Source organism: Palaemon carinicauda, chromosome 41 (assembly GCF_036898095.1).
Source record: "Palaemon carinicauda isolate YSFRI2023 chromosome 41, ASM3689809v2, whole genome shotgun sequence".
NCBI lineage: Eukaryota > Metazoa > Arthropoda > Malacostraca > Decapoda > Palaemonidae > Palaemon > Palaemon carinicauda.
The window spans coordinates 43412743-43440296 of record NC_090765.1 but is presented as its reverse complement, the minus strand read 5'-3'; the positions used below and the strand labels follow the sequence as shown (position 1 = coordinate 43440296).

The 27554-nt window shown below is 43.4% G+C and overlaps 1 protein-coding gene across 1 annotated transcript in view; it reads left to right on the top strand.

Annotated features, from left to right (window-relative positions):
- The window catches only part of FANCI (Fanconi anemia complementation group I), a 120359-nt gene that overhangs the window by 27388 nt on the left and 65417 nt on the right, over positions 1–27554 (top strand). Inside the window, exons 3-5 of the mRNA XM_068364545.1 lie at positions 2084–2256; positions 6564–6731; positions 20206–20456. Coding sequence (XP_068220646.1) covers positions 2084–2256; positions 6564–6731; positions 20206–20456 — 592 coding nt within the window. The remainder of the gene's footprint in view (positions 1–2083; positions 2257–6563; positions 6732–20205; positions 20457–27554) is intronic.

Below are 27554 nucleotides of genomic sequence, written 5' to 3'. Positions count from 1 at the left end.
ATAAGTCGCAATCAAAGAGTGATCACAATACACAAGTGTGTGTGTGTGAGAGGGGTGGCGAGGTAACCAGCTCTCCGTCTTAGCGGTAGGATAGTTCCACCTTTCTAAAAACTCTTATGGCTAGTTTCAGCGTTGGCCAAGGAATATGCCTATAAATAACTACTGTACATGTTTGTATTAGTTAGGAAAAACACAAATTATTTCCAAATTTGTCATATTCGTTTGTTGATAGAATGGCGAGAGAGATGAATGGTCAAGTGCTTGGTCGAGGATTGAAACTGATAGAAGAGTGTGATCATGAGTGGAAGGTAAATCAGTTGTTGTTTGCGGATGATACTGTGCTGGTACCAGACTCGGAGGAAAAACTTGGTCGATTAGTGACAGTTTGGAAGGGTATGTGAGAAAAGGAAATTGAGAGTTAATGTGGGTAACAGTAAGGTTATGAGATGCATGAGAAGGGAGGGTGGTGCTAGGTTGAATGTCATGTTGCATGGAGAGTTACTTGAGGAAGTAGATCAGTTCAAGTACTTGGGGTCTGTTGTTGCAGCAAATGGTGGAGTGGGAGCAGATGTACGTCAGTGTGAATGAGGGATGTAAAGTGTTGGGGGCAATGAAGGGAGGGGTAAAGAATAGAGGGTTAAGAATAAATGCAAAGAAAGGTCTGTATGAGAAAGTGATTGTACCAACTGTGATGTATGGATCTGAGTTGTAGGGAATGAAAGTGACTGAGAAACAGAAATTGAATGTGTTCGAGATGAAGTATCTAAGGAGTATGGCTGGTGTATCTCATTTAGATAGGGTTAGGAACAAAGTAGTGATGGTGAGAATGGATGTTAGAAAGGATATAGCAGCTAGAATGGATATGCATGTGTTGAGGTGGTTTGACCATGAAGAGAGAATGGAAAGTGGCTGTCTGTGTCTGCTGAAGAAGGTGATGAATGCAAGGGTTTATGGGAGAAGTATAAGAGGAAGGCCAAGCTTTGGGTAGATGGATGCAGTGAAGAAAGCTCTGGGTGATGGGAGGCAAGGGAGCATGCTAGAATAGAAATGAATGATGAGTGATTGTGACACAGTTCTGGTAGGTCCTGCTGCCTTCTGGTCGCCTTGGTGACTGCTGAGGTAGCAGCAGTAGGGGATTCAGCATATGAAACTTCATTTGTGGTGGATAATGGGGGAGGGTGGGCTGTGGCACCCTAGTAGTACCAACCAAACTCGGCTGAATCCCTCATTAGGATGGGAGGAGTGAAGAAAAGAAAAGTCCCCTTTTGTTCCTTTTATTGATGTGGGGGGAAGTGCCTTGGTAAATAGATAGATTAACATTTGATATGTATATATAAACCTTTCTCATTGGTCTTATAATACAGTATAAATAAATTTAATCTGCACATAAATCATGCAAACCTTATGCATATTAACCACCAAATAGGGATCCAGAAGTTTAAAATACAGTACTATATAGGCAGCTCAAATGATGCTCTGTGAAATTGTTTAAATTTTTGAGCAATATTACTATTGGATATGTTCATTTGGAAACTGGACTATGGGACTCAAAATTTTTTAAGATAAGGATAAAAGTTTCCTTGTCCAAAAGCTGACCAATTGGCCCCTTTAATCATTAACTATGTAATTTAAATTCCCAATACTGTACTGTACATTACTTTACATGTAAAATAAATGAAAATTTAAAAGAAAACAAGAGGAGAATAAAGAAAAAAATTGTTTAAGGATTTTAAAAGTTCATTGAATTAGTGTTCAAACTCTCAGATAATTAAACTGTTAAGCTATGTAAGATCATTGGCTCTGATCTGCCATGATTGACTTCTATATTTTTATTTTTTGTTTGAGAAGGCTGATACATAGGGGAGATTACATGACTCACAAAAGGGCAGGAATAAATTTCAGTACTGTCGTAGGTTTGTTGTGGAACAAATGTACTTTCAAAGATTTTTGTATTCCTTTGCCTTTCTTGGAAGTCCATAGGTAAATTGATAGGATTTTCTCTTATATACAGTGCATGCATTATATGTGGTAAGTAGTTAATCTTTTTCTGTACTTTGAAGTCATTTAATATTTTTTTTTTCAGATTTATGAACATGCTTTAAAACATACTAGAAATGAGATGGGAGACAACCGTGGCACTGGAGAGATTGTTGGTGTCCTCATGTTACACATTGATGCTTTTCCACCAGATGCTGTATTAACTTTGACTGATCAGTTTGTGGATTTTATTCAGAAAGGAGAGAATCTTCAAGGAAGGTTTGAGAATATTGACCTCTTATTTTTTTACGTTTTCTTACACTTCACAGGTTTGGGAACCTGTTACATTGTACAGTACAGTACTGTACATGCATACCATTCTGTAATAATGCTATAATAGTTAGTCTTTATTTTTTACAACTGAAAATTACTTTACCCCTTTGAATATTTAAATGTAAATTGAGGTATGAATTTCTTGGCTGCCTTTAGCTTGCCTTTAAGTACCTTGCATATCTAAAAGTCCTAGAAATAGAATTCTGACGAAGGAAAACACTATTTTTGGGTGCGTGCTGTTTATGGTCTCCAAGTAATTTTAAGCACCTTTTGGCGAGTCTAGAGTCATATCTTTAAATGAAACAGAAATGAAGTCATTTCGTAAAATAACCCCTCCACTTGTGATAGCAGATTGGAAATGTTCCTACCTAGAATCTGTTGGATGTGGGTTTGAGACCTGCCTAAGTTTGATAGTTTCTAGTAGTGTTTGCAACCTCAGTATCCTTTTGATCTAAGTATGGGGGGAAGGAGTTTGGGAGCCTATAGGTCTACCTGCTGAGTCATCAATAGCCATTTCCTGGCCTTGCCTGGTCCTAGATTGATGGAGAGGGCCTGGGCATTGATCATATGTGTATATGGTCAGTCTTTAGGATATTGTCCTGTCCTCTAACTCTGACATTTATGAGCAGTAGTTAAATCTTTAAAACCAATAGCCAGAAATGTTTTCATTATCCTTAGGATAATCTTTAGGATATTGTCCTGTCCTCTAACTCTGACATTTATGAGCAGTAGTTAAATCTTTAAAACCAATAGCCAGAAATGTTTTCATTATCCTTCGAGTGAACATTGAACCACGCATAGCATAATATGAAATTTTTTTTAAAGATAAAACTGGGAAATACATTGCTGTTGTAATAAGATACCATTCATTATTTTGTTTATGTTCAACCAATATGATGGCCTATGCTCACCACTAGTTATCCATTCTAGACGTATTGTTAAGAATCCAGTTACCTTCTGTTCTTGGTTAGGCTTGATATCCTTGACTGTTCCTGGTTACTATGGCTCCTGACTTTCATCTTCACTTCCTGTTTTGGTTGAGGTAGTTCCTTGCATCACCTCTTCTTATTGTTATCAAACTTTTGTCAGTATTTCTTTTAGTAACTTCTATTAACCTTTTGCTGCTGAATCTTTGTAGGATGAAACACTTTCCTCTCTTGAGGTCTGGGCATTATAAAAATTTTTCTTATCTAATCTAGTTGTGTACTCAGAAGTGCAGTTATTCATCAGGCAACAATTCTCAAAGTATGCTTTTCACGAGACATGACATTCATGGAAACGCCTGATCCAGTCACTCCCTTCCAGCTGATAGCAGTTGTCATCATTATAACTGATTTTCAATTTAGATGAGACTAGTCACTTTGGGTTCTTTGATAATTGTGAGCTTGTCTTCCAACATCTGTGTTGAAGAGGAAGACTTTTGATATTAGTTCTCATCAGGGATAGCCTGAGTTATGAGAGAATATATCTACTTTGGGGTTCTTGTCTTCTTAGTTTTTACCCTATCGTCAACAGATGTGATTTTGTTTTCCATCTCAGCCTTGCATGCCAATTTTAAGAAGAAATATTTGCCATTGTCTGCAAACCCTCTGGTGCTTGTTTCCCAGTTTATTGGATCGAGATGTTCTTGTTCAACCACTAGTTTGATCACCTTTTTCTCTGGTGTTTTAGATATTCTGAAGACTGCATACTGTATTTGAAAAGTTTTATGCTTGTTTTCGTGGATTTTGCTTTTCCATTGAAGTTGTTTAGAAAGTAGTCAAGTATGCCAGAGAAGGCTTCTTTTTTTATAGTATGGTCTGAGGCTGCAAGGTATTCATAATTTTGTAGCTTTGTATATCTTGATAATTAACAGCTACCATAGAGAGAGGCCAAAAGATTTTCTTTTCAATACTGGAAGCTGGACTTTTAAGCTCCCTTTCACCAGAGCAACTGGAACTATCCTCATCAGGAACTTTTCTGGGTGCTCTGTTAGGATGAAGATTGAATCTGCTAGCATTCGCTAAGTGAGTCCTTTTTACTTTAGTTGCTGGCAACTTGAACAGTTTCTCTCCAGCTCCACATTTGTTTATGTTATGTATTTTACTTTTTGTTAGTAATATTTAGAGCCAGGTTAGCAAGTTATTTCTTCCAATGGTTTCAAAGTCTGTTCATGTAGCAAATGTAGTGTAAATAGCCTATTGTTAAAGGACAATGATCCACTTTCCCCGTGTGCCACATGTAAAGGTTAACTGTGCAATATTAGCATTAGGTGTTTGGAATGTGTAGATTGTTCTGAGAAATTGTGATAGGGATATAAGGTGTAGGAGAAAAAATGACAGTAGATGAGGTGAAAATTTAATGCAGGAGTACTCATTTGTCTAGTACCGTTGATAGCAGTAGCATTCAAACAACGGTTGAGAAATTAGGTGTCGGGGTGGAAATTGATGGGCTTAGGTCACAGTTTGCTACTCTTATGAAACAGTCTTCTGGTTTTATTTAATCTACTGTTTCTTATTTTGATACAAAGGTCTAAGATAACATTCCCTCATCTATTTCTTCCATTCCTAATACAAATGTAAATCCCAACCTAACTTACTCTTGAGTTAGAACCTAGGCTACCTAATAAGGTAAAGTATCTTTAGGTAGTAATTTAACTACCATTGATAATTTTCTGTTACATTCTAAGTGCAATAGAAAATTGCACTCTTGTTATAACCCTTGATTATTATTGTGTCCATCCCTTTGTTTGGAAGAAAATGATGGCTCATATGGTTTCAGACCATTCTGTTACACCAGCTATTGCTTTCCAGACTTCCAATTCATGTCAAGCACAATTGAATGTGTCATAGTAAGTTGGATCAGATCCACAGATGTATTATCCAGTCCTTTTGACTCCTTGTCCGAACTAAGTGCTCATGATCAATCTTTGTGTGTTTTATTTATAATGTTGCTTATTGTATTAACTTTCTTTTTTCCAAGTGAACGAGCTGTCTGTGTTTTGAACATAGCCGTAGCATCTATGTATAAAAGTTTCTGAACAAATGTTCCTCACACTAACAAAGGATCACCAACTCGGCCTAATTTAAATGTTCCTTTAACTAATGAACAATCTGACTGACTCTGCACGACTTCTCAGTATATGGAATGTTTTAATGGGGTGAATTTTGGCACTGACATTAAAGCTTCCATACTAGTGGATAATTAGAACACGTTATTTCCAAGTTCTTTGCTCACGAGGATTACCAATAGGAATGTGGGCAATAGAACTTGCAAAAGGGTAGGGGTTAATGTGAGTGATCTCAGGCACTTTTCATGCTTAAGAAAGCATGAATGATTGGACAATTCGCAAAAGAAAAAGGTAGAGGTAATAAGTCAGGTTCTAGAAATATCTCAAGATTAAGAAGAGGAAGAGGGGACGATAACATAGAAGGTAGATGCGATGAGTAGGATGAATCTCCGTTTATGGTTTTACTGTACTTGAAACTATTGCAGGAGTGAATGCAGAAAATATCTCTAAATTCCTAACTGACTGCTTATCCATCATTGTCTGAAGAGAAAGTAGATTTTCCTCAAAGTAGATATACTGTAGTCATATTTTTTTATGGAGAAAATTAAAGAGAAACCTTTATCAGACCAGTCCCACTAGGCTTGGAGGTTCCCAATTATATTCTGGCAGACTGTCAATTCCCATAGTGTGTCAGTTACCTAATCTATCCATTTTTGCTTGCAAGGATAATCTGCTGGACCCATAGTAGATTTTCACAAGAGAAGAGCATTAAACTCAGGAGTGTTAGCCCTGGGGGATATTGTCGGCAGTTTTTATTTTAAGTTTCTCTTGCTGATTCTATTACAGAAGTTATAATCTGTTATGAAAGAATATTATACAGGACACCCTGATGTAAATTTAATTATTGATTTTTTGCATGTTTAGATCATAGTTTTATTGATGGTACTAGTGAACTGGTTGGAGAAACAGTGATGTTCTTCATTGATCAGGACTGTGTCTGATTCACAAAAATATTTCTTGCTTTGTTCTCTGATCTTTTATTTTTAGATTAAATTGGTTTATAGATTTAAAAATACCTGTATATATTTTTTTATTGTTGTTTTATATTATTGATGTGAAATCTTATAACATTGTATAGTTTTATTGCTACGGTACTTGCATCCTGGTACACTAGTTGATTTATTTTTTATTTTTCTCTTGTTGAATAGAGATCTAACTTGTGATAATTGTACAGTACATTGCTATCATTATCCTTAATTTTCAGATGGGTGTCTGTATTGCCTAAACTTATAATGACGTTGAGCCAGAAGGAGAAGTTGACCGTTAATGGTAAGGAGATGAGTGGAGAAGATTACCGTTATCAAATGGTGAAAACTCTTTGTGATATAAACTGGTCATTTGAAACTATAACAAGTCTTCTTCCAGTCTTAAGGTATGTAAAGTCAGTTGTGAATGTTCAACTTGAATTAGTTACAATATTTGTAGCTTATAAGGCCTGCTTTTTTTTCCCCACAAATACAGGATAAAGGAAATGCCTGTCGTATCTTATGTGGTTAAGCTTAGTATACAGGTTTAGCCTATGGATTACAGATGACTGGTTTCTATAGTGAGTAACAATTAACGTTTACAAATATAGTAATACCCCGTTTTGTTCCGACACAAATACAAACTATTCACTCTTTACTGTTGATGGAGGCTTTCAGTGCAGCTGGAACTATCCATAAACTTTAATACTTTCAACGTGAAGTGTCAATGACCCTTCAGTAGTTAGCTGGGGGTAGACTAGCTACAACTCTCACACACTTCTTCTTCTTCTTCTTCTTTTTTTTCAATAGAGTGAAGACATGCTATCTCGTTCTAACTTTAACCTTGCTAATAAAATTTACCTGCCTGTAAATTAACTGTCTATTCTTCCTCTCTTACAGGTGTATCTGGTTTGCTGAAGATTGCACCAATGTGGGTTTGCCCGGGCATTGCTGATCACCCTTGCGGCACATCGCCTTTGCCCTGTGTGCAGATGACACTTCTGCATGCAGGCTTTTCCTTGTGACGAGTGGTGGGAGGGGCCTTCCTCCCGGTAGGAGTGGTATGGTAGGTGATGGAAGAAGTGTAAAAGTGGTTTTTCTCCCTCATGGTCTTTCTCGAGGTTGAAGTCCCGACTTCTTTCTCCAGCCTCTCCTATCCTCCTCACAAACTGCTCATTCGGCCTCCTCTGGCGGGTGACCAAGCAAGAGCAATGTCGATTTAACCCCCAGACAACCATTGGGTTCGAAGGACTCGGTCGCTTCTCCTAGCGAAGCCACCTGTGGGGAGTCTAGCTCTCTTGATACCTTTCGTCATTTGTGGCCTTCCTTGGCACTTTCGGGTTCCCCCACGCAGGAACAGCTTTTGGAGGTGGTGAATCTTGGAGCACTGTAGGAGAGCACATCTGCCTCTACAGGGTTTGGTTATGACCTCCCCCCGAGCCTCTGGAGCGTAGTTCCTTCTGGCATATGTCATGCCCTAAGCTGACTTCCTCCACAGCTCCTCTTCCATTGTAGGAGCTGCAGGAAGGCTCTCCGTGGAATTCCAGCCATGCTCACAATCCCCCTAGAGTGACCGCGCAAGCTGAACTTGTTTAGCCCCCTTGAGACTGCTCAGCTCCCAGAGTGCTCTCAGCAGGAGAAACCTTGCATTCCCCCACCCTACAAGACTGCTCGCCCTTCTCACCAATATGAGAGAGCTTCCTCTCTTCGTTATAATATTAGAGTGCATTGAAAATTTTTTTTCAGATTTTGAGTTTATTATTCTGTAATTTTATGCTCTCATCCCATCTGGAAAATGTCCCTAAAAAAATTAAAGATGTCTTTTTATTGCAGATAGACGCAGTACCCTACTCGCTCTAGGGCAGCAATATTTTAGTTGCAAATACTAAAAAAAATTTTGACACCATTATTAGCAATAAACCCTCAAGATATTGGGTAATAAAATTAGCATAAATTGGCACCATAGTCATTTATCGTTGAATGTTTAATACTACATCTTATTTTAGGTGTCTGTACTGCATTGTTTTGTTTTTATTATTTTTGTTTGTTGCATGGGTATCTCAAAGTATTTCAGTTCAAGTTCTTCATTGTATTTGTAAATTTCTTTTGGCTGATGTGTTTGGCAGGAAACAGAGTTATTAGAAACTCAAACTTCCTCATTCTTGTTTTTCTGAGGCTAAACTAACTAGTTTAGCTTTTTGATCTCGTGAAATTAAAGCTCTGTTGATGGACCTTGATGATTATGGAGGTGTAGACTCAAATGGTATTTTTCCTTTGTTTTTTTATAAAGACAGAAGATTTCTTAGCTCCAAAGTTATCTGTTATTTTGCGCAAGTTAGCAAGAAGAGGAGCTTTTAGCACTTGTTAGAGAATTGGTTATGTTACTCCACTATGTAAATGTGTTTGTGGTAGTTCAAGTCCCACTGATTACCGTCTAATTTCCTTGAGGCTTCAGTTCTTAGTTCTGAAGCCTCACATTTTCTTAAGATTATACGCTTCATCCGTTGTTTGTATGGATTGGATGAGTTTCCTCTTACATAGACTGCTAACAGACTGTGCACTATCAACTCAATCTTTCCACAGTCTCAAACCCCTAGACTCAGGTTTTCTAATGAGACTAAGGATACTCTAGACTTTCTGAATACTCTGTGTCTGAAAACTCGCTGAAAGCCAGTAGATCCTCGAAGCTTCCACCGTTACCTGTCACGTCAGAGATGTATTTATGCACACTCTGGTGCCTTTCATAGTCCTGTTCCCAATGACGATGAGGTGGTTCATCTAATCCTATCAGCACTAATCTCTACTCCACTGTGTCGGGGCCTTTGCTGACTATCATGGAGGTTGCAGCTATGTCAGCTATCCAAGCCTGCTCTTGGATAGACCACTCTCGTTTTGCGGCATTACAGAACCTAAAGAATGAATATGTTTGTGAACAATTTAAGGAACTATTTAGATCCAGTGCAAAAGCCATAGAGTTCCTCCTTCATTAGAAGGTCTTCCTCTGTGGAAATTGCATTCTTAGGAGGCGCGATGCTGTCTTAGCCAGATGCTCTAGGCAGCTGTCCCCTAGAGATACATTAGCCCCAAGGGTTTCAGAACTAGTTAATTCCCCCTCCCTTTTCCTGTCCTCAGATGTGGCAAAGGCAGTCGAAAAGGTAGAGAGGTTAGAACAAAGTCTTATGTTAAATAGAGCAGTGGCACTGTGGTTTCTCACTCCCCAGAAACAACCAGGAACTCTCCTTTTAAGCCAGTTCCCAAACAAAGATTAAGTCTCCCTCCAACTGATGCACAATAACCTGGGAGGCAGAACCCTAGACCTGTCTTTCATCAAAAAGCACATTCCTCCGGATGAGAAGGTCGAGGTCGCATAGGTTCACGCTAGGGATGGCACGCCCCCAGCTTACCACTAGTGGGGGGATGCCTACAAAGCTCTTGACAAAGATGGTAGAATTTTGGGGCTAAACCTTAGACGGTAGAAGTCCTCCATTCAGGGTATCGATTCCCCTTCATAGACTGCCAGCTTCCTCCGATCAGGAATGTGAGCACCCTACAGTATTATTTGAAAGGATCAGATAAAACCCTACTCTTTCTAGAGGAAGTTTCCAAATTCCTGACCAAAGGAGCAGTAGAGGAAGTCTCAGGTGACTTTCCAGGCTTCCTCAGCACTCTATTCCTGGTAGAGAAGCTGACGTGGTGTTGGAGTTCCGTCATAGACCTCTCTCTCATGAACCTTGCTATACTACAAAGTTCAAAATGGAGACCCCAACTTCCGTTTTTCAGGCCATCAAGAAGAACGACTGTCTTCTGACCATAGACCTGAAAGACGCCTATTTTGAGGTCTCCATCCATCCTGCCTCGACGAAGTACTTAACGTTTTCCAGTCGAGATAAAATTTTTCAGTTCAGGGTGCTGTGCTTCAGCTTGTCAACAGCCCCTCAAGTCTTCACCAAGATCTTTGCCGTTGTCTCAGCCTAGGCTCATGCCATGGTCATCAGGCTAATAGAATCCTGAGCTCTCATGTTGAACCACAGAGACCTACTCCTGGATTTATGCAAGGAGTTAGGGATCCAACTGAACCTGCAGAAGTCCAGCTTCGTCCCCCAGCAGTCCATCTGATACTAGGCATGGACATAGACTCCAAAGCCAAAGCCTTTCCGTCAGCTGACAGAATCTCGATTTTCAGAGTACTGCAACAACCTTTCTGAAAGAAAAGCCCCGTCCTGTTCATTCTTGACAGTAGCTACTAGGCCATCTTTCCTCGTTAGAGAAACTCGTCCCTCTGAGGAGGATGCGTCTGTGCTCAGTGCAGTGGGCTTTGAAGAACCTATGGTCACATGCTTTAGACCACCCTGCAGCCCTGCTACAAGTACCTTAGGAGATGGTAAAAGACCTTCTTAGGTGGCTGGACTATGAGAACCTGTTCGTGGGAACTCCCCTTCAGGCTCCTCCACCACAATTCCTCTTGTTCATAGATCTTACCAGGGGTGGGGTGCTCACTTAGTAAAAGAGCGAATTTCAGGCTTATGGTCAGAAGAGGACAAGACCTTTCGCATAAACTTCCTGGAAATGAAAGCAGCACACCTAGTGATACTCCAGTTCTCAAAGACACTTAAGGCTCACTCCATGATGTTGATGAGCGACAACTCCACGGTGGTGATCTACATCTCCAAACAAGGAGGTGAAGGCTCTCTCCTGCAATGTTATCTAGCAGTAGACCTAATCAAGTGGGCACAGTTCCAGGTGATCTCTCTCTCAGTGAGGTTCATCCCCGGCAAGTGGAATGTCATAACAGACCGTCTGAGCCGTCGAGGGACGACAGTTGGTTTAAAATGGTCTTTGCTTTCTCTAGTGGCGAGAAGACTTGTGATTATTTGGGGTTCCCTATCTCTGGACATGTTTACCACCCGCCTGAATCACAAACTCCCGGTGTATTGCTCTCCAGTCCCAGACCAAGCTGCAGTGATGGAAGACACATTTCAACACCCATGAGATGAACTGGAATTTTACGCTTTCCCACCATTTTGTCTGATTCGTCAGACATTAAACAGAGTCTGAACATCCAAGGGAGTCAGAGTAACGCTAGTGGCTCTAAAGTGGCCATCAGCAAAGTGGTATTCAGACCTGCTGGAACTTCTCACAGAAGTGCCCAAAAAAATTCCAGAATGGTTAATCCTGCTATGCCAACCTCACATTAGAAAATTCCATGATGCAGTGCATTGCCGTTTCTTTACGGCTGGAGACCATTCAGCGTCTCCTCCGAAAAAAGGTTTTTCGAAACCAACTTTAAAGCAGCTTTCCGGATATTTCCAAAAGTTTTCCGCAGCAGTTTTATAAGGCAAAGTGGAAAATCGTCTGTGAATGGTGTCGTAGGCATAATATTGCTCTGCTCAAAAACCCTATTCCCCTGATTACAGACGTTTTTGTGTTCCCTAGGAGCAGGATGGCTCTTTCCGTCACTGCGGTGAAAGGCTACCACTCAGACTTGAGCCAAGTATTCAAACTGAAAGGACTAGATCTTCTTGACTCATGAGAACTCTCAGATCTGATTAGGAGTTTCAAGCAGTCTTTCCCTCCTCGAAAACTCAGACCCCTTGTCTTGGATGTGACTAAAGTATTACGGGGCTTTAAACAAGCCCGTACGAACCTATGCATAAAACCTTAGACAGAGACCTTAAAGACTTTCTTCCCCCTTTCCTTAGCTTCAGCCAAGAGTGTTAGTAAATTGCATGGTCTCTCTCATCTTACGTCATATTCCAGAGGGTGGAAAGAACTATCTTTGTCCTTTGTTCCAGGATTTGGTGCCAAAATTCAAAATCCAGTTGATGATAATCTCAGTTTTGACCTTTTTATAAAATTGTCTCTTAAAGAGGTAACTGATAAACCGGATGACATGTTACTATGTCCCGTAAGAGCAGTGCGTAAATTATTTCAAAGAATTCAGTATCTTAGGCTTAAAATCTCCAATTGGTTTGTGAGCACTGGCTGCTTCTTATGAATGTATCCAGAAACACTATTCATTTCTAGTTAAGAAAAACTATCTGGAGACACTATAAATCCTCAGGGGAAGCGTTTCCATGGTGCCCCCCTCGAGCTCATGATACACTTGTGCTTGCCACAACCATATCGTTCTCCAAAAACTACTCTGTAGCACAAGTTCTAAAAATTGGAGTTTGGAAGAGACAAATGACTTTTACGAACCATTACCTAAGACATTGCGAGTTGATATGGGTAAGAGTAAGGTTATGAGATGCAGGAGAAGGAGTGTGGTGCTAGATTGATTGTCATGTTGAATGCAGAGTCACTTGAAAAAGTAGCTCAGTTAAAGTACCTGGGTTTTGTTGTTGCAACAAATGGTGGAGTGGAAGCAGATGTACGTCAGAGAATGAATGGAGGATGTAAGGTGTTGGGGGCAGTGAATGGTGTAGTAAAAAATAGAGGGTTAGGAATGAATGTAAAGGGAGTTCTGTATGAGAAAGTGATTGTACCAACTGTGATGTATAGATCAGAGTTGTGGGGAATGAAAGTGATGGAGAGACAGATATTGAATGCATTTGAGATGAAGTGTCTGAGGATTATGGCTGGTTTATCTGGGTTGTATAGGGTTAGGAATAAAGTAGTGATGGTGAGAACATGTGTGAGAACAGCAGCTCGAGTTGATATGAATGTGTTGAGGTGGTTTGGCCATATAGAGAGGATGGAAAATGGTAGTCTGCTGAAAAAGGTGAAGAATGCAATAGTTGATGGGGAAGACCAAGGTTTGCTTGAATGGATGTAGTGAAAAAAGCCCTAGGTGATAGGAGGATAGATATGACAGAGACAAAAGATCGTGCTAGGAATAGAAATGAATGACAAGCAATTTTGGGGGAGTTCCGTTACGTGTTACCTCGGGTCACCTTGGTGACTGATGAGGTACTAGCAGTAGGGTAGTCAGCATATGGAGCTTCATTTGTGGTGGATAAGTGGCCAGGGTGGGCTGTGACGTCCTAGCAGTACCAGCCAAACTTGGCTGAGTTTCTACCTCATGTTAATAGTTTATATATGACATGTTTATATATGACATGTCTGTTTTGACGTTGTTACTTATTTTAGAATGATTTATTGTTAATTTGTTCTCTTCATTTATTTATTTCCTTTTTTCCTTTCCTCACTGGGCTATTTTTCCCTGTTGGAGCCCCTGGGCTTTTAGCATCTTGCTTTTCCAACTAGGGTTGTAGCTTGGATAGTAATAATAATAATAATTAGAAAGGCTCTTTTTTCAATATTTAACTTAGCCGGTGATTATAATAGCTGCAACTCTGTTGCTCGACAGAAAACTCTAAGGAAAAAATTCGCCAGCGATCGCTACACAGGTTGCGGGTGTGCCCAACAGCGCCATCTGTCGTCCAAGTACCCAGTACTCAATGTAAACAAAGAACTCAATTTTCTCTCTGTCGTGCTACCGGCAAGACCTACTAATTCGCTGTTGCTAACTGGATTTGTTTTCACAACTATTTGGTGAAGTACACTATTCTAGTTTTGAGCTTTCGCTGTGCAGGCTTTCTCTTCAAAAATCCTTGCATTCTTTTTTTGATTACGGATTATTTGTTGATGACTTTGGATAGTTTTTGAATTCCCCTTTGACCAATTCAAAATGGCTGACCCTTCTCAAGTCCCAAAATTTAGGAAGTGTAATGCTAGGGACTGTTCAAGGCGTCTTCCGAAGGCCTCTATCGACCCTCACACTGTTTGTTCCAATTGTCGGGATAAAACCTGTCAATTGGAAGATCGATGTGAGGAGTGCGTTGGGCTTTCGGAATTCGATTTTATCGAATTCCAAAAATATACACGTAGGCTAGAGAGAGATAGAGTTAGGAGAAGTTCCTCTCGATCTATTGACATTTCCTCTCCTCATGCCCCACAACCTATTCCTTCCCCTGTAGTGGTTGCTCCTAACCCCCCTTCTGGCACTCAGGATCCTTCGATGGCTGATATGATGCGTGCCATCCAAGCTCTGGGTGAGAGAGTTGAGTCACTGGCTAGTGACCGTAATCAGCTCATGGCAGATGTCAAGGAGCTGAAGTGTAAAAGTGCAGTGGGAAGTGACAAAGTGAGTGATAGTGTTGTGGATAGTGTTGCGCTTGAGGGTTCGTCTGTTCGTGCCTGTCGTCCTCCTAGTCCGGGACCTCTTGCAAGCTCCCAAGTCCAGGGGAGAAGCAATGTCGTACGACAAATGGGTTCGAGAGGCTTTAATCAGCGAACAGACGTTCCCTCTGTGGTTTCGGGCGTATCTACCCAAGATCGCCCCCACCACACAAAGACGAGAGAGCCCATTTATACCTCGTCTGCGGAAGAGGTTTCTCGCAAGAAACCATGGACCAAGGTCTCACGACCGTTGAAGCGCAAGTCGGTCCCTTCCGCGCAAGTCCAACGGCCCAGTTGTAGCCACTGGGTCAGTTCGGACTCGCTGCAGTCATCAGATGACTGCTCACCTCCTAAGAGAGGTAAAGCGGTACCGCCTCAGACAGTTACACCGTCTGTCGCCGCACCTGCTCCTGCAGACCCTAAGTGGTCTTTGCTGCAGAGCACGCAGTCCCAATTAACGTCTCTGATGCAGGACTTGCGTGCGGAGAAGGTTGCTGCTGCACCAGCTAGTACAGCCTCTTGCCTACAACCAATCACACACTCGGTTGTGCGTCCTGTGGACGCTGAGGCGACCTTCTTGCGCACTCCAGTTGAGAGAGTTCCGCCACCCATGCGTTCCAGTGTGCCCTGCCAGCCGCATGTTGACGTTCAGCGACGCACGGAGCCTTCCGTTGACGTTCGTGAGGTACAACAACCGTCAGAGTTGTTTTGTTTTGACGCGGTGCGTCAACCTCCGCAACCCAGTGTGGTTGCCACTGCTCACCCACATCAGGCTAGACAGTCTGGAGTAGACGCTGTGCGTCCCCGCGCTGCTATGGTTGTTGCCAGCTCACAGACTGGGCAACAGTTCCATGACGTTGCGTCCGGCTCAGTCACGCATGCACCCGTGCGACCGGACTCAGCTAACCAGCCGTTACCTACTCCATTGCCGCTTCCTCCTCAATACTCGGTTGATGGTCTTTCTGATGATGATGGTGCTGCACACGTAGATGAACCACATTCGGATCTTGACGAGCCTAAGTCTACGCAACCCTCTTTGGACTTTAGGAAGGTTTTAGCACTGTTCAAAGAGATGTTTCCGGACCAGTTTGTGTCTGTGGCTCCGCGCTCTCCTCCGTCAGAGTTTGTTTTAGGTATGCCGTCATCCTCGCCTGCCTTTACTAGACTCGTCCTCGCACGCTCGTCCAAGAGAGCTTTACGAGTGATAGGAGAATGGATGCAGTCCAAAAAGAGTCTAGGGAAGACAGCCTTTACGTTTCCCCCTGCTAAACTCTCTTCTAGATCGAGCGTCTGGTATGCCACGGGAGAAGTTCTCGGCTTGGGAGTTCCTGCCTCTGCCCAGGGCGACTTCTCAAGTCTTGTAGACTCTCCCCGCCGGCTAGCCATGAGACGCTCAAAGATATGTTGGTCATCTTCGGACCTGGACCACCTTTTGAAAGGGATATTTAGAGCCTTCGAGGTCTTCAACTTTTTAGACTGGTGTCTGGGAGCTCTAAGCAGGAAGATCTCTCCGACAGAGAAGGAGACTTCATTGCTCATCATGTCCTGCATGGACAAGGCCGTACGTGACGGATCTAATGAGCTTGCTGCATCTTTCGTGTCCGGAGTCCTCAAGAAGCGTGAGAACCTTTGCTCTTTCCTGTCAGCTGGAGTTACACCTTGCCAAAGATCCGAACTTCTGTTTGCTCCTCTTTCCAAGTGCCTCTTTCCAGAGGACTTGATTAAGGAGATTGCTGCTTCTTTGATACAGAAGGATACTCATGATCTGGTTGCGTCCTCTGCTCGCAAAGCCACCCCTTTGCCTACCTTGTCAGCTAGACCAAGAATGGACACTCCAGCGTCCCGATTTATTCCGCCCTTTCGTGGCAGAGCCTCCAGCAGAGGAGGTGCTCGTGCCGAAGGGAGACGTGGAAAGAAGAAAGGAACCAAGTCCTTTAAAGGCAGAGCCTGACTGCCAACTTCTTCAGACAGCAGTGGGAGCCAGACTCAAGAACTTCTGGCAGACCTGGGAGAAGAGAGGCGCAGATGCACAATCTGTGAAGTTGCTCAGAGAGGGGTACAAGATCCCGTTTGTACGAAAACCCCCTCTAGCAACATCTCCCATCGATCTCTCCCCCAGGTACAGAGAGGAAGACAAGAGACGAGCATTGAAACAGGAAGTGTCTCTCTTACTAGAAAAGGGAGCGGTAGTCAAAGTCCTGGACCATCAAACCCCGGGCTTCTACAACCGTCTCTTCTTAGTGGCAAAGAAGACAGGAGGGTGGAGGCCGGTGCTAGACGTCAGTGGGCTGAATGTCTTTGTCACAAAGCAGACGTTCTCCATGGAGACCACAAAGTCGGTTCTAGCAGCGGTCAGAAGGGAAGACTGGATGGTCTCGTTAGACCTAAGGGACGCCTACTTCCACGTCCCCATCCACCCGGACTCCCAACCTTTTCTGAGATTCGTTTACGAAAAGGTTGTCTACCAGTTTCAAGCCCTGTGCTTTGGCCTAAGCGCAGCTCCTCTTGTGTTTACGAGGCTGATGAGGAATGTAGCCAAATTCCTTCATTTAGCGGATATCCGAGCCTCCCTCTACTTGGACGACTGGCTTCTCAGAGCTTCTTCCAGTCGTCGCTGTCTGAAGGATCTAAAGTGGACTCTAGATCTGACCAAGGAATTGGGTCTCCTTGTCAATATGGAAAAGTCTCGAGTGGTCCCATCCCAAACTATTGTGTAATTAGGGATGGAGATTCACAGTCTAGCTTTTCGGGCTTTTCCGTCGGCCCCCAGAACAAGCCAAGCCCTGTTATGCATCCAGAACATGCTGAAGAAGGAACGATGTTCAGTCAGGCAGTGGATGAGTCTGATAGGGACGCTATCATCCCTGGAACAGTTCGTAGCATTAGGAAGACTACACCTCCCTCCTCTTCAATATCACCTAGCATTTCACTGGAAAAAGGACAAGACGCTAGAAGCGGTCTCGATTCCCATTTCCGAGAAGATGAAGTCTTGCCTGACATGGTGGAAGGACAGTATCAACCTCAGAGAGGGTCTGCCCCTGGCTGTTCAGACTCCCAACCACGTTCTCTTCTCGGACGCATCGGACGTAGGCTGGGGCGCGACATTAGACGGTCGGGAATGCTCGGGAATATGGAACTCGAGTCAAAGGACAATGTATATCAACTGCAAGGAGCTACTGGCATTACATCTAGCCTTGAAAAGCTTCAGGTCTCTCCTTCAAGGCAAAGTGGTGGAGGTGAACTCGGACAACACCACGGCTTTGGCGTACATCTCCTAGCAAGGAGGGACCCACTCACTGACGCTGTACGAGATCGCAAGGGACCTCCTCACCTGGTCAAAAGATCTAAACATATCGCTACTTACGAGGTTCATCCAAGGCAACTTGAATGTCATGGCAGATTGCCTCAGTCGGAAGGGACAAATTCTTCCAACAGAATGGACCCTCCACAAGGATGTATGCAAGAGTCTTTGGGCCACCTGGGGCCAGCCGACCATAGATCTCTTCGCAACCTCGATGACCAAGAGGCTCCCAATTTATTGCTCACCAATCCCGGACCCAGCAGCAGTTCATATAGATGCCTTTCTCCTAGATTGGTCTCATCTAGATCTATATGCATTCCCTCCGTTCAAGATTGTCAACAAGGTACTGCAGAAGTTCGCCTCTCACGAAGGGACAAGGTTGACGCTAGTTGCTCCCCTCTGGCCCGCGAGAGAATGGTTCACCGAGGTACTTCGATGGCTAGTAGACGTTCCCAGAACGCTTCCCCTAAGGGTGGACCTTCTACGTCAGCCACACGTAAAGAAGGTACACCAAGGCCTCCACGCTCTTCGTCTGACTGCCTTCAGACTATCGAAAGACTCTCGAGAGCTAGAGGCTTTTCGAAGGAGGCAGCCAGAGCGATTGTTAGAGCAAGGAGAACATCCACCCTTAGAGTCTACCAATCGAAGTGGGAAGTCTTCCGAAACTGGTGCAAGTCAGTATCAGTATCCTCGACCAGTACCTCTATAACTCAAATAGCTGACTTCCTCTTATATCTTAGGAAAGAACGATCTCTTTCAGCTCCCACTATCAAGGGTTACAGAAGCATGTTGGCATTAGTCTTCCGTCACAGAGGCTTAGATCTTTCCAACAATAAAGATCTACAGGACCTCCTTAAGTCTTTTGAGACCACGAAGGAGCGTCGTTTGGTTACACCTGGTTGGAATTTAGACGTGGTACTAAGATTCCTCATGTCAGACAGGTTCGAGCCGCTACAATTAGCCTCCCTGAAAGATCTCACCTTAAAGACTCTTTTCCTGGTTTGCCTAGCCACAGCTAAAAGAGTCAGTGAGATTCATGCCTTCAGCAAGAACATAGGTTTCTCATCTGAAACGGCTACATGTTCTCTACAACTTGGTTTTCTAGCCAAAAACGAGCTACCTTCTCGACCTTGGCCAAAATCGTTCGATATTCCAAGCTTATCGAATATGGTTGGAAATGAACTAGAAAGAGTCTTATGCCCTGTCAGAGCTCTTAAGTTCTATTTAAAACGAACTAAACCTTTAAGAGGCCCGTCTGAAGCTTTATGGTGTTCAGTTAAGAAACCATCTTTGCCTATGTCAAAGAATGCCTTATCCTATTTTATCAGACTGTTAATACGAGAAGCTCATTCCCATCTGAATGAGGAAGACCAAGGTTTGCTGAGGGTAAGGACACATGAAGTTAGAGCTGTCGCAACTTCCGTGGCCTTTAAACAAAATAGATCTCTGCGAAGTATAATGGACGCAACCTATTGGAGAAGCAAGTCAGTGTTCGCGTCTTTTTATCTTAAGGATGTCCAGTCTCTTTACGAGGACTGCTACACTCTGGGACCATTCGTAGCAGCGAGTGCAGTAGTGGGTGAGGGCTCAACCAATACAATTCCCTAATTCCATAACCTTTTTAATCTTTCTCTTGAAATGTTTTTATTGTTGTTTTTTGGGTTGTCCGGAAGGCTAAGAAGCCTTTCGCATCCTGGTTGATTTGGCGGGTGGTCAAAGTCATTTCTTGAGAAGCGTCTAGATTAGGGGTTTTGATGAGGTCCTGTTGTATGGGTTGCAACCCTTGATACTTCAGATCCTAGGGGTCGATCAGCATCCTGAGAGGATCGCGAGGCTCCGTAAGGAAGACATACTTAAAAAGGCAGAGTAATTGTTCAAGTCGACTTCCTTACCAGGTACCTATTTATTTTGTTTTTGTTATTTTGATAACTTCTAAAATGAAATAAAAAATTCTTAGCTCATAATAATGTAAACATATAATGCTGGTCTCTACCCACCCCCCTGGGTGTGAATCAGCTATTATAATCACCAGCTAAGTTAAATATTGAAAAATGTTATTTTTATAATAAAATAAATTTTTGAATATACTTACCCGGTGATTATAGATTAAAGGACCCTCCCTTCCTCCCCAATAGAGACGCAGTGGACTGAGGAGAAAATTGAGTTCTTTGTTTACATTGAGTACTGGGTACTTGGACGACAGATGGCGCTGTTGGGCACACCCGCAACCTGTGTAGCGATCGCTGGCGAATTTTTTCCTTAGAGTTTTCTGTCGAGCAACAGAGTTGCAGCTATTATAATCACCGGGTAAGTATATTCAAAAATTTATTTTATTATAAAAATAACATTTTAAGTGCACTAGTGTAAAGTTGCCTGTCTTCAGTTGATTTTGGTTTTATTATCATTAATATTCACCTTTATATATATACAGTATATAGATATACTTTATGTTTTCACAGAGATCTTGACTTGCCCAAAGAAGAACTTCAGGATGTTATACATAAAGTTGAGACTGTGTTGAAGAAAATCGAGTATCAGTCTGTACCACCTATCATTTACCATCTTATCCTTTTGCTAAAGAGCAAGCTTCCTAGTCAAATTTTGCCAATCATCATTGCATATTTCAACAAGCAGGAAAAGAAGCTAATGAAGGAAAAGACCAACAGAGAGGACAATATCAACAGTATGGAAATTGACTCTGAAATTATAGGTAGGTATTACATTTATGTCTGATTTCAAAAGTAATTTTTAGGTCGTTATGATTAATGAAGAAAATTCATGAAATCCTTTTTTTTAGACATTTTAAGTTTCTGTTCTCTAGAATACTATACTTGTCATAAGATTTTATGTTTTACATAAATTCTGCCCTCATCTGTGGATTTACCATCTGTGACTTCACTTATCTCCAAATCTTTAAAAATGGGTGTATATGTGTATTTATGGACTTGTGGAAGGCGTAAAGTTAATTTCCTTTATTTCTTACTGGAAAAATTGTTTTAATTTATGAGCTTACATTATGCTAAACAAAAACAAACATAATTTTCCTTATGTTTGATAAAACATACATTAGTCAGATAACCTGATCCTTACACAACCAATAAGATGAATTTAGAGATTAGTTGTAACTTATCATATAATCTTAACTAGTTTTCTAGACTTCTACCGTAATACAGACATCTGTAGCATGACTAAACTATTTCATGAAGGTCTGTTTTAAAATGTCTTTTTATTAGACTGCAGAAGAATCGCAAACAAAATACATGTTTGTGAATTATCCTACTTAGAACTTTCCCCGGATTACACATCATCTTTCCTTTACAGTACATTTATCAATAGTCCCTTTTGCTAACCCTATTAGAAAGTAACTCAAACAAACGGTTTGAAACCAGCAAATGACGTACAGTTAAGATTTGTATTACAGTTTAATGGATGACTTATTTCTTTATTTAATGAAAAATTCTGTTAAATCCTTTTATTTTAATTATAAAAGCAAACATTCACATCACTATTTTTAATGAAAGAGTTGTCAGGCAATCAAATGTCTTAATATGGCTAAAGACCTAATTCTTTTCAAATTTACTTGGAATTTATTCTGCTGCTGTATCAAGTTACAGTAAAAGGAGATTTATTTACTTAATAAACATATTTCAATGATACAAGGTTATGTTGATGTATCATTATGACTGGTGAGAACATTTCTGGCAAATGTTTTGAGCACTGATCGGATAGATTCTCTTCTCTTAAGAGAGAGATTAGATTCTCTTCTCTTAAGAGAGAGAAGCATCTTAGCCTCCGCCCATTGAAGAGAAAATCTTAGTTCTACAGTATTAGTTGAAACCCACTAAAAAGAGATTTTTGAAAATACCTTTTTAAATATTAAACTTAGCCGGTGAATATATAATAGCTGCAACTCTGCGGCTCGACAGACAACATACTAAAAAAACTCGCGAGCGATCGCTATGCAGGTTGCGGGTGTGCCCACCAGCGCCAACTGTCGGCCAGATACCACTCTTGAATGTAAACAAAACCTTCAATTCTTCTCTGTTGACGTTGACGACAAGACGTACTTATACTCGCTGTAGAACCTGGAGTTTTCCCATCATATTTGGTGAAGTACTTTATTTTGGTTTGAGCTTTCGCAGTACAGGTGTTTTTCCTCAACATAAACTCTTGAACTCTTTATTGAATCGGATTATTTGTTGATGACTTGGATTGTTTTTGGAATTTTCTTTGACTAATTCAAAATGGCTGACCCTTCTCAAGTACCTAGATTTCGAAAGTGTAATGCTAGGGACTGTAATAGGCGTCTTCCAAAGGCTTCTCTCGACCCTCATACTGTTTGTTCCAATTGTCGGGGTAAAACCTGTCAATTGGGAGATCGGTGTGAGGAATGCGTGGGCCTTTCGGAATTCGATTTTATCGAATATGATAAGTATACACGCAGACTAGAGAGAGATAGGGTAAGGAGAAGTTCATCTAGGTCCGTAGATTTTTCCTCTCCACATGCCCCTGAACCTAATCCTTCCCCTGTAGTGGTTGTTCCTAACCCCCCTTCTAGCACTCAGGAACCGTCTATGCAAGACATGTTATGTGCTATTCATGCCTTGGGGGAGAGAGTTGAAGCGTTAGCAAGTGACCGTAATCAACTCATGGCTGACGTGAAGGAACTTAAGTGCCACAGTGCCACGGCGGAAAGTGGGAAAGTGATTAGTGCGCAAAGTGTTGTGAACAGTGTTGCGACCGAGGGTTCGTCTGTTCGTGCCTGTCGTTCACCTAGTCCGGGACCTCTTGCAAGCTCCCAAGCCCAGGGGAGAAGCAATGTCGTACGACTTATGGGTTCGAGAGGCCTTGATCAGCGAACAGACGTTCCCTCTATGGTATCAGGCGTATCTCGTCAAGATCGCCCCTACCATAAGACGAGAGAGCCCATTTTTACCTCGTCTTCCGAAGGCGTTTCACGCAAGAAACCATGGAGCAAGGTTTCTAGGCCTTTGAAACGCAAGTCGGTCCCTTCAGGACAGGTCCAACGTCCCGGATGTAGTCATTGGGACAGTTCGGACCCGTTGCTGTCATCGGATGACTGCTCGCCGCCTAAGCAAGGCAAAGTTGTGCCGTCTCAGACGCTAACCCCGTCTGTTACCGCACCCGTTACCGTAGACCCTAAATGGGTTATACTGCAGGACATGCAGTCTAAGCTTGCGTCCCTTATGGAAGATTACAACGCAGAGAAGGTTTCCGTTGAACCTAGCCGTTTATCTCATGGAGATCCTGGCCGTCAGCCACCCAAGCGTTCTGTTGTGCGTCCTGTTGACGTTGGTGTAGCCAGCTCACGTCAACCAGTTGGGGTTGTACCACACCCGATGCGGTCTCGTGTGGACTTTCAACCGCATGTGGACGTTAAGCAACTCACTGATGCGCCTGGTGACGTTCAGGACGTTCGCCAACCATCAGAGTTGACTTGTTTTGACGCGGTGCGTCAACCTCCGCAACCTAGAGTTGTTTTGACTGCACAACCCAGGCGGTCTAAGCAGTCTCGGGTGGACGCTGTGCGTCCCCACGCACCTGTTGTTGTTGTTGACAGTTCCCAGACTGTTCAGCAGTTTCAGGACGCTGCGTCCTGCTCCGCCACTTATGCACCAGTGCGGGCGGACGCTGCGTGTCAAGCATTGCCTACCCCTTTGCTTGTTTCTCATCAGTTATCAGATGAGGAACTTTCGGATGAGGACGTTGCTGACCCTCAGCCTGAGGATCATTCTTCAGATATTGATGAGCCTAGAGCAGTTCCGCCATCTATGGACTTTAAAAAAGTCATGCTCATTTTTAAAGAGTTGTTCCCTGAACACTTTGTATCTGTGGCTCCTCGTTCGCCGCCGTCTGAGTTTGTTTTAGGCGTACCTGCTGCCATGCCAGCCTTTACAAAACTCGTTCTCTCTCGCTCATCCAAGAGAGCTTTACGGCTGTTAGGCGATTGGTTGGAAACCAAGAGGAGTTTAGGGAAGACTGCCTTTGCCTTCCCCCCAACTAAGCTCTCGTCTAGATCGAGCGTCTGGTATGCCACGGGAGAAGTTCTCGGCTTGGGAGTTCCTGCCTCTGCCCAGGGCGACTTCTCAAGTCTTGTAGACTCTCCCCGCCGCCTAGCCATGAGACGCTCGAAGATTAGTTGGTCATCCTCAGACCTGGACCATCTACTTAAGGGCATCTTTAGGGCTTTTGAAGTTTTTAACTTCCTTGACTGGTGTTTGGGAGCCTTGAGTAGGAAAATCTCATCAGCCGATAGAGATGTTTCCTTACTCATTATGTCCTGCATGGATAAGGTCGTCCGCGATGGATCCAACGAGCTCTCCGCCTCGTTTACGTCAGGAGTCCTAAAGAAACGAGAGTCTCTGTGCTCTTTTCTGTCAGCAGGAGTGACGCCCTGTCAACGATCTGAGCTACTCTTTGCCCCTTTGTCTAAGTTCTTGTTTCCTGAACTTTTAGTTAAGGAAATATCGTTGTCTCTTGTGCAGAAGGACACCCATGACTTGGTTGCGTCCTCGGCTCGCAAAGGGACCCCTTCGTCTGCCTTGTCTGCTAGACCTAGGATAGACACTCCAGCGTCCAGGTTTATTCCGCCCTTTCGTGGCAGAGCCCCCAGCAGGGGAAGTACTCGTGCCGAAGGGAAGAGAGGAAAGAGGAAAGGAGCCAAGTCCTCGCGAGGCAGGGTCTGACTGCCCGCAGCTTCAGACAGCAGTAGGTGCCAGACTCAAGAACTTCTGGCAAGCCTGGGAGAAGAGAGGCGCAGATCAACAGTCTGTGAGGTTGCTCAGAGAGGGGTACAAAATCCCATTTGTACGCAAACCTCCTCTAGCGACGTCCCCCATCGATCTCTCTCCCAGGTACCGAGAGGAAGCAAAGAGACAAGCCCTGAAACTAGAAGTGTCTCTTTTGCTAGAGAAGGGAGCGGTGGTCAAAGTCTCGGACCTTCAATCACCGGGGTTTTACAACCGTCTCTTCCTAGTACCGAAGAAGACAGGAGGTTGGAGACCGGTGCTAGACGTCAGTGCTCTGAATGTCTTTGTCACAAAGACAAAGTTCACCATGGAGACCACGAAGTCAGTTTTAGCAGCGGTCAGAAAGGGAGACTGGATGGTCTCTCTCGACCTAAGAGACGCTTACTTCCACATCCCCATTCACTCAGATTCCCAACCTTTTCTGAGATTTGTGTTCGACAATGTGGTGTACCAGTTTCGGGCCCTGTGCTTTGGCCTAAGTCCTGGTCCTCTCGTGTTTACGAGGCTTATGAGGAATGTGGCAAAATTCCTCCATTTATCGGGTATCCGAGCCTCCCTTTATTTGGACGACTGGCTTCTCAGAGCCTCGTCCAGTCATCGCTGTCTGAAGGATCTCAATTGGACTTTAGATCTGACCAAGGAATTGGGACTTCTGGTCAACTTGGAAAAGTCCCAGCTGATCCCATCCCAAACTATTCTGTATTTAGGGATGGAGATTCGCAGTCCAGTTTTTCGGGCTTTTCCGTCGGCCCCCAGAATAGATCAAGCCCTGCTCGTAATCCAAAAGATGTTGAAGAGAGAACGTTGCTCAGTCAGGAATTGGATGAGTCTAATAGGAACTCTATCATCCCTGGAGCAGTTTGTCTCGCTAGGAAGGCTACACCTCCGACCTCTACAATTCCATCTAGCTTTTCACTGGAAAAAGGACAAGACGCTAGAGGCGGTCTCGATCCCGATTTCCGAAACAGTAAAGACTTGCCTGAATTGGTGGAAAGACAATATCAGTCTACGAGAGGGACTTCCCCTAGCAGTTCAGAAACCAAACCACGTTCTCTTCTCAGACGCATCGGATTTGGGTTGGGGTGCGACACTGGTCGGTCGGGAATGCTCAGGTCTGTGGACCCCAAGTCAGAGGAGCATGCATATCAACGGCAAAGAGCTTTTGGCAGTTCACCTGGCCTTGATAAGCTTCGAGAGTCTCCTTCGAGACAAAGTGGTGGAGGTCAACTCGGACAACACCACAGCCTTGGCGTACATTTCCAAACAAGGAGGTACCCACTCCCTGACACTGTACGAGATCGCAAGGGACCTGTTCATCTGGTCAAGAGATCGAGGCATCTCCCTAGTGACGAGGTTTATCCAGGGCGACTTGAACGTTCTAGCAGATTGTCTCAGTCGGAAAGGTCAGGTAATTCCAACCGAATGGACCCTCCACAAGGATGTGTGCAAGAGGCTTTGGGCGACTTGGGGTCAACCCACCATAGACCTCTTTGCAACCTCGATGACCAAGAGGCTTCCAATCTATTGCTCTCCAGTCCCAGACCCAGCAGCAATACATATAGATGCCTTTCTCCTAGATTGGTCTCACCTAGACCTATACGCATTCCCACCATTCAAGATTGTCAACAAGGTACTGCAGAAGTTCGCCTCTCACGAAGGGACAAGGTTGACGTTAGTTGCTCCCCTCTGGCCCGCGAGAGAATGGTTCACCGAGGTACTTCGATGGCTGGTAGACTTTCCAAGAAGTCTTCCTCTAAGAGTAGACCTATTACGTCAGCCACACGTAAAGAAGGTACACCAAAGCCTCCACGCTCTTCGTCTGACTGCCTTCAGACTATCGAAAGACTCGAGAGCTAGAGGCTTTTCGAAGGAGGCAGCCAGTGCGATTGCAAGAGCAAGGAGAGCTTCTACCATTAGAGTTTACCAATCGAAGTGGGAAATCTTCCGAGACTGGTGCAAGTCAGTATCTGTATCCTCGTCCAGTACCTCTGTAGCCCAAATCGCGGACTTTCTCTTATACCTGAGAAGAGTTCGCTCCCTTTCAGCTCCCACGATCAAGGGCTACAGGAGCATGTTGGCTTCGGTCTTCCGGCATAGAGGCTTAGATCTTTCCAACAATAAAGATCTACAATATCTCCTTAAGTCTTTTGAGACCTCTAAGGAACGTTGTTTGGCTACACCTGGATGGAATTTAGACGTGGTCCTAAGATTCCTCATGTCAGACAGGTTCGAGCCTTTACATTCAGCCTCCCTGAAGGATCTCACTCTTAAGACTCTTTTCCTGGTGTGCTTGGCCTCAGCTAAAAGAGTCAGTGAGCTTCATGCCTTCAGCAAGAACATCGGTTTTTCGACAGAAAAAGCCTCTTGTTCTCTTCAACTTGGTTTCCTAGCCAAGAATGAACTGCCTTCTCGTCCTTGGCCTAAATCTTTTGATATTCCTAGCTTATCAAAGATCGTAGGCAACGAGTTAGAGAGAGTATTATGCCCCGTTAGAGCTCTTAAGTTCTATTTGGCTCGTACTAAGCCTTTAAGAGGTAAATCTGAAGCGTTATGGTGTTCGGTTAAGAAACCATCCTTACCTATGTCAAAGAATGCTTTGTCATATTTTATCAGATTGTTAATACGAGAAGCTCATTCACACTTGAGTGAGGAAGACCGATCTTTGCTTAAGGTTAAGACGCACGAGATTAGAGCTATAGCAACTTCCGTGGCCTTTAAGCAAAATAGATCTCTGCAAAGTATCATGGACGCGACCTTTTGGAGAAGCAAGTCAGTGTTCGCGTCATTTTACTTGAAAGATGTCCAGACTCTTTACGAGGACTGCTACACACTGGGTCCATTCGTAGCAGCGAGTGCAGTAGTGGGTGAGGGCTCAACCACTACACTTCCCTAATTCCATATCCTTTTAATCTGTCTCTTGAAATGTTTTTAATATTGTTTTTATGGGTTGTTCGGAAGGCTAAGAAGCCTTTCGCATCCTGGTTGATTTGGCGGGTGGTCAAAGTCATTTCTTGAGAGTGCCCAGATTAGGGGTTTGA